General features: G+C 48.5%; 1 protein-coding gene across 13 annotated transcripts in view; it reads right to left on the reverse strand.

Annotated features, from left to right (window-relative positions):
* The window catches only part of SLO2 (slowpoke 2), a 29,214-nt gene that overhangs the window by 8,391 nt on the left and 820 nt on the right, over positions 1–20,003 (reverse strand). For 4 of the 13 annotated variants that reach the window (XM_066291678.1, XM_066291682.1, XM_066291683.1 and 1 more), the window contains exons 2-13: positions 18,430–18,697; positions 9,941–10,020; positions 8,863–8,962; positions 8,021–8,219; positions 7,877–7,951; positions 5,501–5,584; positions 3,578–3,672; positions 3,105–3,516; positions 2,905–3,042; positions 1,144–1,361; positions 942–1,091; positions 581–885 (exon numbers count right to left, since the gene is read on the reverse strand). In XM_066291678.1, coding sequence (XP_066147775.1) covers positions 581–885; positions 942–1,091; positions 1,144–1,361; positions 2,905–3,042; positions 3,105–3,516; positions 3,578–3,672; positions 5,501–5,584; positions 7,877–7,951; positions 8,021–8,219; positions 8,863–8,962; positions 9,941–10,020; positions 18,430–18,697 — 2,124 coding nt within the window. Of the gene's footprint in view, positions 1–580; positions 886–941; positions 1,092–1,143; positions 1,362–2,904; positions 3,043–3,104; positions 3,517–3,577; positions 3,673–5,500; positions 5,585–7,876; positions 7,952–8,020; positions 8,220–8,862; positions 8,963–9,940; positions 10,021–10,374; positions 11,059–12,734; positions 12,880–14,928; positions 17,019–18,429; positions 18,698–18,814; positions 19,245–20,003 lie in introns of those variants that run through there. The other 9 variants (XM_066291691.1, XM_066291688.1, XM_066291684.1 and 6 more) reach the window with 8 other exon arrangements.

Here is a 20,003-nt window from a genome sequence, read left to right on the forward strand (position 1 = left end):
GCCTTTCATGAGACACTTAAAGCTTGAGCAAAACTTGAATGTTTAACATCGTCGATGAAGATGACGATAATGCAGGTGAGTTATCGCACGAATCTAAAGGCGAACTTTCGCCTAGATCGCAAAATGGTTCTAGATGTTCGTCAAACAGCGCTACTTTACTTACATTTCGGTCTTGCGTTTCGTGCTAGTTTATAGTGTGCGATTTCAGAGCGGTCTACGGAGGATCAAAATTCGTTAAATGAGAACGAAATGCGACTGCAAACGTCAGATCGGTTCGACGTTTTCCGAGTTAGACAAAAAAAAAATTTCTCTACTGCTTTGCATGGCGACAAAATGGCGAAGGCGCCAAATGGTGCGATGCGCTTTTTCGTTTTTTTTTTCTTTTTTCCCCAATCCCAGGCAACCCGAACGTTGACCACCGAAATTCCCCCTCGAAGTCTTCGCTATTTTCATCTTATTATTTTTTTTTTACGTTTTCGCCAGCCCGATCGCATACGCCAAAAACTGTATCGAAACGTCGTCAAAAAAGGAAATAAAAAAACGGTGAAACGCCGAAGCATGCAGTGATATCAACACTCACTGATACACGTAGGCACTTGCAGTATAAGCTGAGGGGGTGCGGTACCATCTTTAAACTGGAGACCCAGCGATTTTCCATCTTCCTTCGAGTCGCCGACGATGGACTTCTCCGAGGGCGCCGGCGGGTTGCTGCTGGTCACCGAGTTGGACACGCTGAAGGAGGAGTTCTCCTCCTTGGTGATGCTGAAATAGTAGCAGGTGTCGCTCTTCTTCATTATGTGCCGCGGGCCCGGATTGAGCAGAATCGTGTCCTCGTAGAACTCCGGGAGTTCCGCGGGGCGTACCCCGATCAGTGCTACGCCGTACCTTATTTTTTTAAACCGATTATTTTGGTCGAACATTCGAAAGGTGAGAGGTCGTACTTTCTGTGGGAGTGGAAGCTGGCGTATGTGAAACTCTTCCCCTCGTACTCCCCGAAAAACCTGCTATCGCCCAAGACTATGTGGTAGATTTCGTTGCCCGAGCAGCGCCCGTACAACCGGTGCCATTCCTCCTGCGACTGGAGCCCCTCCCTACAACCCCGAACTCAGCGATACCCCAATTCCGACCGAGGAGGATACTCACTGGCCGCGTGAGGTGTGCAGCAGCAAAGTGACGAGGGTAGAGGCTCCGGGACAGGTGCAGTTGTTCGCTAGCAGGGCGTACTTGAATTCGTCTTCACAAACGACGAATTCGGCGAACTTCACGTGCAGCTTGTTCTCCGGCCGGAATATCTGCACATATTGGGCCACGTTGGGCGCGAAATCCTTCACGGCCCAGCTTCGCAATATCGTGTGCTCGTCCTGAAAGAAAAGATTCAAGGGGGGGGATTTTCGGGGATTTGCTATCCGAAAATGGAGATCGGATGCGGGACGCTTAACGCCACGTGCCGTTCCCTTTCCAAGGGAACGGGACGACGTTTCGGGTGAGCGTCAGCGGGACGAAATCGCCGGCGGTGAGGAATTTTGACGTTTGGTGACGAAATGGTGAATGCGTTATTGGAACTTAGATCGTTCGCGGTTGAAACTGTCAAGGGCGATATTGGACCGCTCGATACTGTTTGGCACGCACAATTCGATGTTTTCGGGGCGATATCCGCCTTCGCCGGTGTGAATTTTAAACTAGAAAGTACTGCAACTTGAAAGTAATTTAAGTAAAATCGTGAAGTAAACGGTGCACGAGTGTCGTCAGTGGGAGTTCCCCACCTGCTTCTGCTCTCTTCGGTTGTTTTCTATAATTAGTTCTGAAAATTATCAATTTTTCCTCGCAGTTCTTTGTCTGCTATCGGGTCAACTTCTTTGGGTTTTTTGCATTTTCTATCGCTTTATTCCGCGCTTTTAATCTTCCCATAATGCCGGATATTCACGATAAAATTGCAAAAAGTTCGCGGTCTTCATTTCGCTTCGCCACGGTGGTTTTGTGTAAACCAATAAATATTGTGCAATATTGTCCCTACACGCACACATAATGCAGTATTGTGCAGTTGATTTGCAATAAGCACAATTATCGTTCAATACTTGAGCAATGTACACGATATACTTCTCAAAGGCACAACAATTTTGTGCAATATTCGATATTGTGCGATACAATTGAGCGTCTAGGGGGCCCTTTACACCGAAACTTCCCTACACATTTCCCGTTCCCGTACTTTTTTGTTACAATCGGAATTCACGCATTTCACTAAAAAAAAATAAAATAAATAAATCATATCGCTTCGGCGGTCTTCCGACAATGGCCGAGTGACGGATGGAAAATCAACAATTTCGGCATGGCCCCGCGGAGCTTAGCGGACGATTTAAATTTAACTCGCGCCTTCGCCATTTTGTCACCACCCGGAGTGGCGAAGTTTGGCGTCGTCAGCGACGTCACTCAGCCCAAATTGGCGGGACGATCCCGTCGCCCCGCCAACGCTTACAGGTGTGCGAGGCGTAATTCTCAAAAAAATAAACGAATGAACGACCAATGTTCCTCGAACGTACAGGAAATGTTTACAGCTCTAAACGAATTTGGGTCACCGAAACAGATACAAAACAACCGACGATAAATAACAATCGTCAATATAACGATCACCTATCCTCCCGTTAGCGGGTGATGAACTTGAAATGATTAATTAATGCCCTCGTCGGTTTACTTTCTTGGCCTAATTTGTCCGTCCCACGATTGCGTCCCCTTTACGTATTTAGGTTAATAACTGTCCCATTTCCTCGCCGGCCTGTTACCGATCTTGGCGTTGCCGCGACTTCTTCCCCGGCACCGCGTTCCATCATCGTCACACTGTCCGGTTTGGCGATCGACCTTGACACTTACTGCACACCTCCCCGTCCCCCCTGAAAAAATATCACTCACCGCCGCGGTCTTATCAGCATAATTCCTGGCGGCCAGAATGAAGCAGGCCTCGGCCTCGTTCATGCGCGCCCTCACCAGGTCCCCGTCCTTCAGGCAGGACCCTTGTATGTAAATCACCCGTTGCGCCCAGATGGGAACCTTAAAAAAAAAAAAACCCCCGTTTCGTCTCGAACCTCCGCGCCGACCCCGTCCAACGTCACCTGCAAAATCATCCTCATGGTAGTGTCCAGCTCCATGGGGCTCAGCAGCACCACGTAGTAGTCCTGCAGCAGCGGGTGCGCGTAGAACTCGTTCAAAAAATCCATGATGGTATCGGCGTGGAGGTTGGTGCTGCACACCACCACGTGCTTCTCGGATTGGGCGCGGTGCGACGAGTACGACCCGCCCAACTTCTGACGTTCCATCCAAGTGAAGGCGAGCTGCTCGAACTGGGTGGGGAGCACTATGAGGGCCACACATATCATGATCACCATGTAGAGTTGCGAGGGCCAGATGTCCGGCACAAAGTCACCGTAGCCCACCGTCGAGAAGGTGACCACCACGTAGTAGGTGGCCTGGAACAGGTTCAAATGGCGATGGCCCGCCCTTTGGAAATGCTGAATCCCGCAGACACTAAACAATGACGAAATTTGAAGGTGATTCGTGATTAGTTCTGATGAAGGTTTGTTATTGCCTGGTGAACACGAGACAGATGAGCGTCGCTGAGAGGATTGTCAGCTGCTGCGAGAGAGCTGATTGGGACCTCTGCATGGCTCTATGGAGATCGTTCTATAACGCATAAATTGGTTTATTTCAAACGACCCGGATCGCGGATAGGAGGGTGCTCCTCCCTGATGGAGTCATATGCTATTTCTTATTGTGACATGCGGGAAGGTGGGGCACCGTTGCCCGTTACGTCAGATTATTAATCACACCATAGGCGCGACGTGCAGGGTGCACCTAAATATCACGTACTTACGGCAGGGAGGAATTCTTTGGCTCAATTCACGCCCAACGGTTCGCACGAACGCGGGTCCGTAAACGGCTCGTTACCGATCAGCGGGGCGTTCAAATTTCAGAAAATTTTCGGTTTTTCCTTTGTGGCTCCTGCAGTTTTTCAGATGCGCAGCTAAAACTCGAAACGTAGTCCACGCTGTACCGCTCACGTCAGTCGGTGCGCGAAACGGCCTTGCTAATCTACAGGGTGAAACTTTCTCGAGAGCCTTGCCCTCCCTTTTCGCCCTGAACCCCTTCGCGGTGCCTCGCCGGTGGGTTTAAAAATACACAGCGAATTTTCCATTACGTTGAGAAACTTTTTGGTCAAAGTTTTTCCGCGTTCGCGCGATTATCGAGAGGGCAAAAGTTAAGTCTTCTGTGATTTACCAGATGAAATTTTGATTTGTCCTCGTTCAGCAACAGTTTCCATCTTTATTTAATTAAAGCGAGAAACATATAGTACCGTTCCACCCCGTCTCCCGCCCTAGAAATGCATTGTTCCCGTCGGTTTGGGAGCTGCTCTGTTCCGTCATCGTGAAGCCCCGCAGGCACGTCGTCGAAACAAGATGGAAGTCGCGAGGTGACAAGTCGCGACCCTAAGGCGCTTGCTCCAGCCTAACGCACCCGATCCTCCAATGACGGGCGCGGAAGCCATCTGGCGGACTCTTTGCGCATTTTCGGGTCGTCAGTCACGATCCGGCGGACGCATCCGTAACTAATGTTCAGTTTCTCGACGATTTCGCAGAGACTTGTGCGCCGGTTTCCCTCCGTGAGGTTTCCGACCGCCTCGATGTCGGCTTCGGTCGCACTTGTACTTGGGCGGCGAAGGTCGTCCTGGACCTTTTTACCCCCTCGGGAAAATTCTTTGCGTCGCGCAAATACCGGGTGTTGTCCCCGGACTGTACCTACAATCGTAGCAAGATTTCGGGGGGAATTCACCCCCCCTCATTGGTAAAAAAATTAATCGCAATCCGTTGCTTTGCGGAGACACGCACTTCGGACTCGCGCATGGCTTCCGCGTTTACCGAAGGCAAACGAGCGGCTGGCTATCCCCCGTCCCTCGCAACGCAGGCCGTCTGCGCATCAACTCCTTTAAGGCCACGACTCTCTCAGCAATTAAAGACAAAGTCAGTCCCGTTCGTGTTTGCGCATTTACTATGGGTAACTCTCCGCTTTAAAGAATTTGGAAAGTTGGGAACCGTCTCTTGGAGATTGAAACTGGAGACGGAAAGATTGCATGAAATTTGACCACCCTGTGGATGGGCAACGAAGCGTTCGCGGACGAACGTCCGCACAAACTTTTAGGCGCGAAACGGGCGACAAAATTACTCCGTTCTGCGCGTGCATGATGTTCAGGAACGCCCTGTAGGCCAGCGTCAATAGGATCCAGAAAATTTCGCAGGAATTCCGGCCGAAGGAGCGGGTTTCCTATCGCGGGAAGGAAGCAGTGCTTCATGAGATTGGAACCGCGGTGGTTCCGGACAAAAACCGTGTCGGTGGCGCCCGATGGGGGGAGTTGCGGCCTTTCGGGCGCCCACGGCTCTGACCACTAACCGGGCAGTCAGGGTGCCCCCCAAATGAGGGCGGAACCTACGTTACGTTAGACTGGCTGAATACTCACGAACATGTTTTCTAATGAACGTTTGGCCAACCAACAGTTTAAAAAAACTGGAATGAACATCGTCCTCAGGGGAGCGTAGAAAATCTGAAACGAAACGAGTAATTAATGTTTTTGATAATTCAACAGCTCGATCGCCCCCCCCCCCTCAACAATAGAACGCTTCCCACCTGCCCCCCCCCCCCCCCCAACCCCTTGCGGGGGGGGGCGAAAGTACCGAAAAGGTGAATCCATTTACAGTAATTAAGATGAACCCACGCTGTCGCCCCATTATGTATATTCCCACCGATTCACATTCATTCAATTTACGTCATTTAAAGATATTACTTATTTATCGTGGACATTTCAAGGGGGTCCCAACCGGGAAAAAGGGTTAATCCTTCGTTAACGTGTTCGAACACGTTATGGAAAATGGTCAAAAATCGACGACACCGTGGCGGGTCCTCCTCCGTTTCGGTCATGCAAAATGCATTAGGTTTATCGGGAAAATTCAGCCCGACTTTGGGGCAACGTTTCACGTTACAGAAGTTCCTTTCCAGGTGCGTTGGATCGGGCTGGGAGGCCTTTGCGAGGTCGCTTTTTCGGGCCGGGACAACGGCGCTCCCCTCCCCCTTCGCCCCCCGCGCCATCCCCACAACGCGCTGTATACAAACACGCGTTTTCACGGTATTATTAAACAATTAAACAGCAAACGGTAAATCACAATAATGACGAGGAAATAAGCGTAGATTAGTGGGGTGTGTAGTATTTAACCCGGTCGATATAGTAAATGTTTACGAGCAGATTGTAAAAGTTCAAGGTCCGGTTAATTGAGCTGCAGCTGGTTATTGATTCACATAGTATTTAATCTCGGGTAATGAGAGCTGTGTTGCTAGGAGAAGTAACAGCTACTGACACACACGCGCACGCAAAATATTTCATGTTGGCACGGGGTGGTTCAAATTGTCCGAACATTTTTGGAACATTTTCGGCATTTTTCCGAACATTTTCGGTATTTTTTTCGAACATTTTTGGAACATTTTCGGTATTTTTTTAGAACATTTTTGGAACATTTCCGGTATTTTTTTCGAACATTTTTGGAACATTTCCGGTATTTTTTTCGAACATTTCCGGTATTTTTTTCGAACATTTTCGGAACCTTCGGAACGTTCATCAGCTCCGAAGGACGCCCTGGGTGGAGGAAAATCGGAATTTTTCCCGGCATCTACGTGTCCCGCTTTCACTCGCCGCGTCCGCCCCGAACCTAAGGACGCGATTGAATTTCGTCCAAATTCGCTGAAGAACGTGAGGGGGACCACGGCTGCAGGGAAATTATCTTTGGGCTTTTTCCCCGCCGATATTCCAGGCACCGGCCCGTTGCCCCCCTTCTCCTCTCTGCGGCCACGTAAAAATGAATTAAAAGGTATTTGAAAAAATCGCATTCGGACGTCCGCGCGGTACGCGTCGCCTGCCTGAAATGTCCAAAAGCGAACGTTAACACCCGTCAATCGAATAATAAAAATGGGCATAAACATTTTAACAATTCTTCTCTGGCCCATTGAATTCGAGGGTTTGTTGTACATTCCGGATTTACTAATGGACAAACGCGTTCGAAACAATTCAACCAAACAACGGAAGTCGATCGCGATTTTGGCAATAAAACCGAATATTTACTTCCAATAATCCCTTTTCGCCGTCGCGTACAGGGTATCCCAAAAACATTGGCGCCATTTCTTTTTTTTTTTTTTTTTTTTTTTTTTTTTTCATCTCGTATCAATCCGCGTCGCTATCGCCGATTTTTATCAAGGAAACCACACGTTCAACTCGAGAAACGACCGCCCTCAAAGCGCAGGAAGTTCCCGTTTAAAATGGGCACTCCGACGCGAACCGACGCCCGATGGAGGATTCTGGGAGAGGCGACCCCCGCGAAGTCGCCACTTAAATTCTCCAGATTCCTCCCGTCGGATTGCCCGCGTGCTCATCGGATGTCCGCGAGGTCGCAGACGAACTCCGGCCGAATTCCTTTTACTCCCTTGGACCCGTTCAACCGTTGTCCCCGAGACACCCTACATATACAAACCCACGAAACAATCTTGTTTTATACTCACCTGATTAAGGGACATACCGATCGATTCTGAAGTAAATGCACCTTTGAATTGTTTATATTCTTAGACTGTGTGGGCAAATTACAGCCGTGACCTAACCTACATTACCCCCTGGATACGAACATAAATCGATGCCGAACTTCAGAAGAATCATCATCATAATCAACTATAGGAGCTCATATTGCGAGAAACACCAACATCTGTCGGCTGATTATTGCGAACTCCTGCTGAGTGGGTTTAGTAAGCTCTGAAGTTGGAACGCAATCGGGGAGACGTTTCAAAGTAAGAGACTTACCGTAACCGTAAATGGCACTGTGTTCAGTATTTCTAGAACGAAATGGAACGAGAGAATTTGCTGCCATATGTTACCCTGGAACAAGCGAATAATTGCGGCGGTTCCGGTGCGGAACGGTGGTACAAGTCGTGTCAACGGTACTACCTTGTATCCGAGATATGTTAACAGAAGCGACTCGATGAGACTGACGCCGGCCAGGACCACCTGGACCACCCATAGCTCGATGGGACGGTTCACCCACAAGATGGCGTCCCAGTTGATGATCGGGTTCTCCTGAAACTTTTCCTCCGTCAGGTTCGCGGACAGGATGTATTCGGTTTTGTTGCCCGGTACACAGCCATAACTAGGGGAAAGACCAAAAAATAAAATAAAAATCACCTTTGACGAATTATTCAACGCGCTGCTCTACACGGATAAATTGACTGCCAAATGAGTCGTGCCGGTCCGGCAAAAACGTGGGACTAATTGGGGTTTCATGAGCACGGACACCAATTTTGAACGTCCTCCGAAGAGAAATATGGACACATTTATGGATTATACATCGTGAATTTCAATTACACTTTCAGGCGAAAAAACGTGTGCGTCATATCTCGTTAGATTGTGAGAAATAATTTCCAATTTTGGAATTTAGCCGTTTTCGGATGTTTCCCGTGAAATTTCCGCCCATGGAACGGCTCTGCCCGTTGACACCGTAACCCCCAAGGGAACTTGCGTACCTCGATGCCTCCGCGGAGCTGAATCGTCCTCGACGCGGCTATTAATCCCAGTCATTTATTATTTATATTCTGTCCGTTCCAGTCCCGTCAAACAGACAGATCATCCCGGGCCAAAAACCCCCTGACGGCCCCTTAAAGACGTTTAGTTCGTGGCTCTGAAATGTCCAATCTCTCACGGGGGCGTTATCGATGGATAGGAAACTCTTGAAGTCCCCCTCGCGGCCCCGGGGCCGAGGCGACCCGTAAGTACGTGTCTTACCTAATACTTACCACGTTGCGTATGTGGGATCCAGATCGGCAATGACCCGTATTATGTACAAAGCGCATGTAAGTAGTTTTAAAAATAAATTTGCTATTCGTATCCTAAGACCTGGAACAAAGGAAAAAAGACTATTAAATTACGGCCGAAAGTGACTGTAAATTAACCTGAATTAACTACAATTTCCAGCCCTCATTTTTCGGGATTTAACGGATACATTCTCGAACCCAGGCCGCAAATCACCCACCTCCCCGCCCCCCGGACAGATAACTATCCCGAATTTACGGCCCCCGTCGGACTTCTCGGGGTGTAAACTGCCCGAATAAAAAATTCATCTCCGGGTAATATAGAATATGTAGAATATCGGTAATCTAATCGACCTATAAAAGAGGTTTAGTCCGACAAAGCTGGTGTAGCGTGGGCGGGGGATGTTTTAGGTCAGGCGAGTTTTTAGGTCACGAAGCACCTTTTTCAAGAAAGTCGGCTTTATTTGACTAGAGAAGCTTGAAATTCCGACAATTCCGAAAGAGGCGTCGGTAACTTAAAAAAAAAAAAAACAAAACAAAAAACAAAAACAAACATTTCCATCGCTGAATTCGGGCAAATTGATTACTACGGGCGGGCACTGTCGGCGATTGAAATAAACTCGCAAAAATCGCCGGGGTACCGCCGGTCCGCGCGAGAACAACTTCCGCTCCGCCATTTTGTCAACGTCGAGTAGACTGACAAGATGGCGAAGGCGCCGGGAAACCCGCTCCGACTGATCGATATCGACGCCAATTGCTGGATCGACGGTGGCGAACCAGTCGTGTTTAAGTGTAGAAATGCGTAAACAAGGCGGCAGTAATGTGTAATTAAACGGTATACAGGGAACGCGTATGAAAGTTTAATTAACCGCACATATGCCGCGGGCGATAAGCTGTTCTCCAGAGATTGCGGTTCCGGTTAATGCGGCCTCCTCAATTATTTACTGTCATTTGCTTAGGGCCCCGAAATTTGCTTAATGCATATTTAACCGGGAAGTCGAAACATGCGTGCGTGCAGTCACTACCATGAACTACTGAGGATACGGAACTGAGTCATACTTACTAGATCTTTGATTCTTAATAAAATAGATTTGCAGTCGTTCCTTAAAAGTATTTTCATTGACGTAATATTCTACCCGGACCCTGAAACAAAAAGAAGTCTGTTAGTGTTTAAGCCAGGAAATCGATTGGGGCATAGACACCCAGGAGATTCTACAACATAATTAGTTGCTATAGTCCTATTATTTTGGGTCAGCTCCCTCCATAAAGGGGCCACCCAATCTCACTCCCCGAGGGGCTCGGAAGCCGGGGCGGAGTATTACTTTAAGAGGTGAGATAAGGGATGGGAGTTTTGCGATATATCATCAGCATCGTCTTACATAAGTTAGAGATTGGGGACGTTGGGATTGGGGCCGAAGCCCAGAAACTTCCTTAAGGGTCTAACAAATGCGGATTTTGGGTGTAAAGTTAACGGCGAATTAACGCCTCTAGCCTTACCTGGAAATCTTCTCAGATACCATTTTCTGCAGCTCCAGGGGAGGCAGCTGATATTCCCAAATATCCGAATCCATTTTGAAATTTTTAAGTTTTGTGCGAAATCCGGGCTGCGCCCGACTAAGACCCACCTCGGCTCCCGCTCAAGCGAAATAGCATACACGCGGTCCCTTAACGATATTGGAAAATGCTTTTTCACGTGATGCTTTTATTGCTCGGGGAAATTGAGTTGACAAATCGGTGTAAGGTAACAGAGGAAATTGCATTGAATTCCTCGAATGGGGGGTATTTAAATTAGTAATGGAAGGCCCATTAGGCGGTCTTGCGCTCACCGCTTCCACGGGTCTCTGTAAGAATACGTAATTATGCAACTTACAATTTTTTTTTTTTTTTTGAGGGGGGAGAGGCGGCAATGAGCGGCTCAGGCGCCGGAGCACTTCGCGCCTCCTACGGAAGCCATTCTCGAACGTTCCCTACGTCATAAACTATAGACGACTGCTTGGAGAAAAGTTCTGGATTTAATTTAAACTTTCAGTTGCGAACGAATGCCGGAGAAGAACTAAAAGAAAAGTCGCGAAGGGGGACGAGATAATAAAGATGACGTCGGGGATGTAGGGCCGTGACGTCAGCCCAGCGCTTACCTCAAACTCGAGATAATTGGCTCGAGGTTGAAAGGGTAAAGCTACTCACACCTGGGATTTAGTAAGGGTATGGTGTAAGGACGATATATAGAGTGTCCGGGAGTTACTTCGGCGAATTGCGAGGCGGAATTTGAGGGGGTGCCGGCCGCTAATCTAGAATTCTGTAGTTCGGCGTAAATCCGCCGCATTCCCAACTGCCGAATCTGTCCCAGAATCGACATTTCACCATACCCCGTACAGGCACGGTTGACCGGCGAAACGTTGCTTACTACTGGTCAGCCGTGAAGCACATTAACTAACCTTGGAACATTAAACGGGCATCAGTTTCTGTTCGTACTCACGGGAACCGCCGAGGAGGAAAAGCCGATTTTTTAAGAGGAAAAGGGACGTCTTTGCCCTCTTTCAGTCACATTTCCTTTAGGCGTAACGGCATAATGAGCGCTTACGCAGCCATAATGGAGACCGGAAGTAGTGCCAAACGAGCCGGTGGAAACCGTTGGTTGAGGCAATAAGCATCAATCGGAGTCATTAAAATTTCCATTCGGGGCAGTCGAAATGGTTTTTCCGGCACATTTTCTCGCTCGCATCGCGGACAATTGCGAGCGAAAAGAAAATTCGGGATTGACCGTCGACGGCGACAATCAGAGATGGCGGCGCCTGTCAGTGTCCCCCAAAACAAAACCGCATCGTACCCCTTTCGCCCGCATGAGGAGCATCGAGGCGTTTTTCTATTGTTCGACTTCGGACAGAGAGAGGGAACGACGATGCCCCTCATCTTGCACCGAGGTGGGCGCGTTGTTCAAGGACACGTGACGGAAGACATATGCGCCAAGATGGCCGATTAAGTAATTAAGCGATTTCTTCACGCGAAGTTCTTCGAACAACAGTTTCAACCCCGACGACGGCGTCGAGGAGTTCTGGGGCATTCTCGGTGAGTTTCGATGGGGCGTTCCGACGTTCATTCAGCGTCACCCCTTCAGTCCCGGCTCACCTCTACCCCAATTTTTGCGTACGTTTATACACGTAAATTATTTATTTGTTCCCCCGTTAAATTATTTATTTATTTACAGCGTTCGAGCGTGACGCGCCATACACGAAAGCGATTGAAATAATTTCGTGACGTCGGAAAAAGGAAAAAAAAAAACGATATTTTAAACGACCCTTACTGCTAATAGAGGTCCCATTATGCCGCACGGCCCTTATTTGCCGTTACGTCTCATTAGATTTCCTCATGTTTTCCCGTGGTCCTTGTTGGGCCTTTCCACGGCGCCGGTTCCGTCCAGTTTTCGTCCATGCCGAATTGTTTTTCCCTCGTATAATCTCGTTCGGCAAACGGTAATTAAGTGACAGCGCGGAATTTTCTGTTGATATTGGTGCTCGCATAACGCCTTTAATGGCTCGGCGAAGAATTAAATGGATTTCGAGTCGCATTTCGCCCAACGGATCAACCGCAATTCGGGCAAAACTCGAGTGGTTTTGTGTTTCTTTCGTAATTTGTTTTTTTTTTTTATCTATGCTAAAACGATCGAACAAAAACCGTGCGATTCCTAATTTTTCAGGTTCGTTCCGGGCGTCTGTCGTTCTTTCTAGAAAACAACAAACGCGAAACCGCACAATCAACAAATTAACATCGAACACCGAAAGTAGGGCAAATGTATCGGAGCCGGCAAACCGGTGCAGTCGATGTGTAACTACACCCGTTTTCGACCCGTGGGAACCCACCTGGGTATCCTGTCGTAGCTGTCCCAACTAGTCAAGCAGTTGTACGAGGAATATCTACTGGAAGAACCCATAATAGTTAGGTTGACACGAGCGTGGAGCGCAGCGTCGCAACGGGGGAGCGCCTCATATTCACACGGCACCAGGCGCCGAACGCCACTGCGACGTCCTCAACGTCGAAGAACCGACGACGATGTCCGCGACGCCGCTCTTTCAACGCTCCTCCCCGTACGTTTACCTTTCGGAGGTGTCTTTTGTACGTGTGTGTGTGTGTGTTTGTTTGTTTGTCTCTTCAATATTTTGAATTGTATCAAAACCACAGTGAACCGTCACTGCGATGCGGGAAAAGATTTTTCTAACGAACAATTTCTTACGCAGCTCTCTCCATATGGTCCCATTTAATCCGAATTTAAATTCCCTAGCGGAGCCCGGATTGAGCCTCGCTATAACTTCGAGCAAATCCACTTAGGCGAAATTCAAATACAGAGCCAATATCCATAACAATCGCATTCAAAATCGACCGTATCCAAGGAAGTTGCCAATCCGCACAAATTGAGACATACGCCGGCAAGAACTCACTCCAATTGACGTATACAACTTCATTTCAGCTCCATTTCCTTGTCAAGATTATTTACTAAATTGGCAACGTCCCATCGCGTGAATATGAAAGACGCAGCCGGAAGGCCCTCATTCACATTCAATAAATCAAGCACATATTGACTGTGGATAAACAATCCATCAGTGAAAATGGGAAAGGGAAGTTTGAGGTAAACTGTCCCGCATAGGCATCTGGGTGACGTCACTTGCGTCAACACTCACCACTTGGAAACCCAGAGGTGCGAAATATGAGGAGTCGTGCCGGGGCGAATTCGTCTCGAAGGTAGATGTGTATCGTCCTCAGACTATGAGCTCTCGCTTTTGTGTATCGATAATGGATCTACGCCAACGACAACATTTCCGACATTGCCCCAGGTTTTGCTGTTGGGCGCCATCTACCCCAGCCTCTCGCCTACTATGGTCTTGTGGACACTTGTCGAATGCTTCAGATGATGGCGCCAGTGGCGCAATTATCTGAATCAGCAGCGTTGTCAGTTCGTACCTCGTCCCTCCAAAATTCACCCTATGAAACTTTGAAAAGGGCGGTTTTCGTGCTCTACTAAAAATAACGTCCTCCATTAAGTCGAGCATGTCTGAAGGATCCCGCACGCGGTCCACACTCCTCAGAAGGCCACGAAATATCGATTGAAACCCGCCGAAGTGCGGGCTGTAGTGAATGAAAAAAAAAAAAGAAAAACCAGCTCGAGGGGAACTCTCATGGAACCTTTGAGGAGCACTTAAAAAATTTAGGGAGCTAAGAAAAGTTTTTATTGCGTTTGCCGCTTATGGCGGGCCTGGCAGACGCCAATTTATTGATTCGGACGGGACACTTTCGAAAACATCAGCTGATACGCGAGATCGTTCAACGATTATTTCTCGGAGAAGTAAACTGACCGACTGCGCCAAGGAAAAAAGAGTCGCTTGACTGGATTTTAATGCAAGTCTGCTCACTGGACGAGTAGCAAAAACGAACAGGCGAGTTAGTCACGAGGAAAGTGAAAAATCACGCCCCCCGCAACAATTTCCGCCAATCGGGACAAGCCCCGCCCCTCGGTTGACTTTCGTTCCGTCAAATGTCAACGTGTCGGTCTCACCCCACCAATCAAAGCGATGATTGAGTTACCCATTACTTAGGGACCGTTAGAGCGCGTTCCTACGCTCTTCGCCAGGCTCATTCGCCATCACTATTTGCGTGAATTTCGAATAAACCTGATTCACAATAAGGCGACGAAATACACGAACTTTTAGCATAATATTATAAGCTCAAAACCACTCTGCTGGATCTGATGCGATACCCCCTAATACGGCAAAACCATTTGCTTCCCTTTGCAACCTTCTTGCATTCAGTTTATTCAAATTAGCATTCGCGAAAACATGCAATGTTGCAGCGCCCCCTCTTAAAGAGCTTTCGAAACTTAGGTGAATCCGTCACCACTAGATGGGGCGCCGTTACAAATAACGCTTCTGCCACCACAACTGTCTTACGTTATCTGGCAGTTGTCAGTCGTATTGCTTTCTGGTGTATTGGTGCTTTGAGAAGAATCAAAACGAGTCGTTATATAAAGTTATGTATGACGTACATAAAACAAACAATATTTACATATGAGCACCTGGGTATCTGCAAGGCCACTTCGTCAAGGCTATCGGAGGGTGTAAGGGGGGGTCTTTCGAACAGCCTACTGGGGGCCAAAGTGAGGGGCGTGCTGACGGGTTCCCGGTGCACCACGGTACCACGTCGCGCGTGGTGGCGCTGCTGTCGTTGTTGCTGCTGTTGCCGCTTCTTGCGTTTGTCTTCTTCTTGGGCGCGTCGCAGATTGTGCAGCCGGAAGAAGTACATAGACATTCTGAAAAGAAGTTCATCAGACGGCATGCGAAGCCCACTGAATCCCGCTGTGACGAGTCAAAATTGAATCCATTACGGGGCAAGCTTATAATACTAAACTCTATCGATCGAATGGTAATTTCGGAACTTAGTCGGGGAATATGATTTATTTCGATGTGTTTTGTTTTCAATTTGTCCACGTTTAATTTACGGGACTGTTCGGCTGACGTATTTGAACACCGGGAGTAATTAACCTTCAAACAAAAGATATGCAAATATGTTTTATGATTTAAATCGGGTTTAACGCTTACAAGGTTTGAATAACGGAAACGTACTCCAGTTAAACGTGGCAACGGGGCGATGGTCTCTCGTCAAGGCCGAGACTGACAGGGCCGGTGAGGAACGCGGACGTGCGCCGGTGCGACGGGAACGATGCAGTAGCAACGTCTCAGCAAGTCAGCTCGACGTCTCAACAATGTTGTCCGCTTGCGGTTTTTCCGCGCGGCTTTGGTTTTCGCCATTTCTTCCGTTTTCCCTTGTCACACGCCTAAAACGCACGTTGGCGGTCTCGGAAAGTTTACCTCTATCGCGTCCGTGCACGTGCTGACGCGTGGCGAGAATATCGACGGTGAGGCATCCAACGTTAAACCATTCCCGATATTATCATAATATAATAACGGTTATCGATTTTCCGGGAACTGTGGTAATTGGCCAAATCCCCTCCTCGACCCAAATAAAAACACATCCCATTAATAATTCGTCCTCGTTCTCCTAACATTTCGATGTCAGGTCCGAACCCTTGATCGAACACCAACAATGCCCGGGATAAATCAATGTAATTTGTGTTGTTGCGATAATGCGGATCTATTTCAATTGATGCGGCCCTGCGAGCTCCAAATTCCAGAGGCAATTTACTGCCGCCTTCAACAGAACCGATTCTTCATCGGCTAAATTAGATTATCGGCCTCGCTACCGGGAAGTTTCATTAAAAAGTCAATTATCTCCCTTTTCCGCCCGATTTTTCCCCCTTTCGAAGTGCCAAAAATATTAATTGAAAAGACGCAAACCCGGGGAGTCCCGCTGAGTTATTCCTCAGTCGGAGATACTTAATTAAGGCTCGTTCGGAGATATAAACTCGATTCAAATTATATTTATTGCCGGTTTGGTTTATTTTGATGGGATCCACCTAAAGTCGTAATGCTCGAATTAGTTTTACGGCCCATCCGTTCGTCGCCGGACGGGTTTCACCATCTGACGCAAGAGCTCCGGTTTCAAGACGCCTCGGATCGTTAAATGCACCTCCCAAACACCAAATCCACGATTGACTAACAACTCGGAACGAACGGCACGACAAACCGAAAGGAACGAGCAAAATTGCCCTCAATTCACTCCATAAACAAATCCAGACATGGAGCGAGTGAACGGTGACGCGACGGCCCCGTCGCCTTCACGAGTGCCCCTGCGAGCCTTCACGTGCATTATTCAGTCGGGGAATATGGTTGGTGGATACGTGGAAGTTCGCGAGAAATATTCACTTCACAGAACTATTCGGCTTAATGCGGCGAAAATCGATGTCTTCGCTCCGTTTAAGGAGCTTTAGAGGCTCGCTCTCAAAACTTCCTTTTACAACGCTTTCGTAAGGGAATTTGCCGATGAGAATTTCACTGTCGAGGTTTATTTATTTTTTTGTTTCTTTTATTATTTCGCCAGAGCGAGTAGAAGGCCGTAAAACGGTCGCTTCACGGGCCCGGGGGAAAGTTAGGGAAAATGCCGAGAGCGAGTTCGTTGCGTTCGCGTGCGAGCTCGCATTCGCCAGAGAAGGTGGACTTTTGACGTGGCGACGTCCGAAATTTCGCGTTTGCGGCACGTCTTCAATTCCCCCCCGGAATCGAACCCTCCCCGCCCCGACCTCTCGCAACTTTAGCGGAAACTTCCGGCAATTCTCATCAAAATTTTAAACACCCCCCGCGAATTTCCGGACTTCTCAACGACAACTCACTTCGAACTTACATCGCCCGCAACTTTCCGGGAGATCTAAACTCCGACCGTTGGACGACCCTCTCGGTTACCTCGTACGAAATTTGACAACCTCGCGGGTCCAATTTGAAAGCGAGTTTAATCTCGCCATCTCTGTCACATTCGCCCTCCGCTCTTCATTGTTTTCGACGTCGCTTTGACAAAAGAACAACGCCCTGTTGTCATTTACAGATACCACGAAACGCGTACCGCGCCGTTAAGGATTTTTGTTGATATCGCCGGCGTTTGTTGTGAGCGAGACAAGGACCGGCAAGAACGATCGACCCCGTTGCACGTCTTGGAAAACGATGGAAAAGAAGATGGAAAGCGGCAATTTAGTATGCGGGGAACGTTCGTGTAAAATTTTAAACGGCACGTATTTATCTTTCCATATCTCAGAGAGATTCGGTTTCCATTCCGACGATGTTGGATTCGACGTCGCGATCTTCGTCGCAAAAACGGCGTCGGGGCTCGGCGGGACGCGCTCGAAAGGGACTTCAAGGAAACAAAATTTTTGGTTACTTTCGCGTTCCTGCCGTGGAGTGACTAATTCGTGGGGAGGAGGGGGAGCAGGGACGAGGGGGGGGGGGGCAATCAAGCAGTAACAAGCAACATTAGCAACAAACTAATTAGAGCAATACCTCAGCGAGAAATCATATGTTCACCGCGCACGTCCAATTGCTGCTGTGCGAAGACAAATGACTGACGGTCAAGAAGAATAACAAAAACTGACGACGAGATCGTCATGGGAGGCCTGGAGAACATGACACGAACGCGGACACGTGCGAGACTCCCGTTTCCATCGAGATATATCCAGCAGGAAGTCGCGTTGCCATGGGGGGGGCCGCGTGCGCATCTCCCCCAATCTCCCCACCTACAAACCAAATTTTTTGGTAGATGAAGAAAAAGCACGTGCTTTTCGGAAACACGGTTTACGGACGGAGACGAGAGGAACGGTGTTAAGAAAGGACCTCGTGACAGTAAAAGGTGACGCGGGAGTGACAATGGCGGACGGAATGCGTTTATTATTAATTAAGCTTCAGTACTTACCTACGGGCTCGTTGTTAGGAATAAAACACGGTCATGCTTACCTTGAAAACTTCCCGGCACAATTCACAATCACCAACTTATCACTTCGCGGCACAAAAACTCGTTAAACCCGCCGTTTTACGTGCGAAAGTGGGGCCCCGTCATGACACCGATTTTTCTCTACGACATTTGGAAATTTTTGCACTTATTATATAGGGGAACTGTTAAAGTTACCGCTCATCCAGTTTCCAGGAACTGCTCATCTCGCTCCAGGCGCTCATGCTCCGATTCCGGCGAACGATACTGGAGGGTCGGTAGTAGCTGTCGGCGTCATCTTGGAAAATTTCGGCGGGAAAATTGACCCGAGCTTTCCCGACTTGTGGCGAAGGCGACGCGTCACTGTTCGGTAACATCACGTAATTCCACGAGGCGTCCTCGGACCCGTACGATTTCAAGGGGTCCATTTTGTCAAGCGGCGCTGATTTTGGGGCCACGGTTCTACCTAAAAAAAAACGAATGGAAGTTGGTAACTGGGCTTGCTTTGCGGGAGGGGGGGGGGAAGGGGGGTTGGACTGCGATCGTGCAGGCGTTAAGCGCTCCAGCGAAATTGCCGGACTACCTACCATTTCTGATCATGTTGGTCAGCCGATTCGCTTCAGTTCTTGACAGTTAGGCGAATTGAATTGGGGCATTTTCGCCGGCATTTAATGCAGAGCGGATTTCGAAATCAGCGGGGGTTCAAACGACCCTAAGGTGGCGTTCAAGCTGAGTTAAGTAAGCGTAAAAAATGGCCATGAATTGATATCGACTAAGGGCCGCGTCCCTCCTTCCATTAGTCGAAGGGTAACTGTACTTAGAAAAGTTCAGAGTAGAAAATTGACGTTTTTTCCTATGGGAAAACTTTTTCCCCCTTTTGTAATTAAATTATCTCGCCCTTGGGGGCATGTAAAAGATGGAAAAATGAGGTTACAAAGGATTCTCTCTCAGTCACTTTCTGGACGGTTGTCTGTATTATTTGCTCCGACAGACAGCCGGAAATAAATGGCGTATGCGGGGTCCCCGCTTTTTGAGCTCACGCGTGAGCGTCCCTGCCACCGCAAGAGATGGGAGGCAGATCAACTTAGGGAAAAGTTGTCTGATGCGAAGCTAAAAAAAATCCGAGGACATCGGTCAGCTGCGCAACTTGCCCCTAATTTCACCGACCACCTACGGTTACCGAGATCCTCATGCGTGGGCTCCAAAGACGGGCACTCTGCACGCACATTTTCACCATCAAAGAGGGAACGATCAGTTACCTCTCTCCTCTCTGATCGCAGATGGGCACGGACTGCGGCCACGTTCAAGTTAAATTTCGGGGAACCATTGGGACTCTTCGAGAAATCGAGGTGGAGCAGGAAAACGTGCGGTTTAAACGAGAAAAGACTCGATAAACGATACTTCGGCAAACGGGAGTAGTGCGGCATCATTTGCCTCTATGTAAAGCTGCGCGTTAAAAAAGCATGCACGTATGATCTGGATCAGCTGATCCGGAACGGGGGCAGCAATGCCTTTCCAGTGGTGCACAGTGGTGTCTAATGCCAGTTTCAGGAGACAAATAAATCGAACGTGAAGACGATGTTGTAATTTTGCGACTCCGATGCGTACTAATGGTTCCCCGGAGTTCGGTTAGTTTTTGAATCGGAACGAGGACGGGGCCGTTCCTCGAAGCGGGCCCCCCCATAAAGGGGAACGTGTAAAAGTTCACAAATCTAACGTCGTTAGACGGCAATTTTCTAATTTTTGGGGGGTATGATCACTGTGACGTACCG

The sequence above is a fragment of the Euwallacea fornicatus genome, chromosome 17, assembly GCF_040115645.1.
Source record: "Euwallacea fornicatus isolate EFF26 chromosome 17, ASM4011564v1, whole genome shotgun sequence".
NCBI classification, from domain to species: domain Eukaryota; kingdom Metazoa; phylum Arthropoda; class Insecta; order Coleoptera; family Curculionidae; genus Euwallacea; species Euwallacea fornicatus.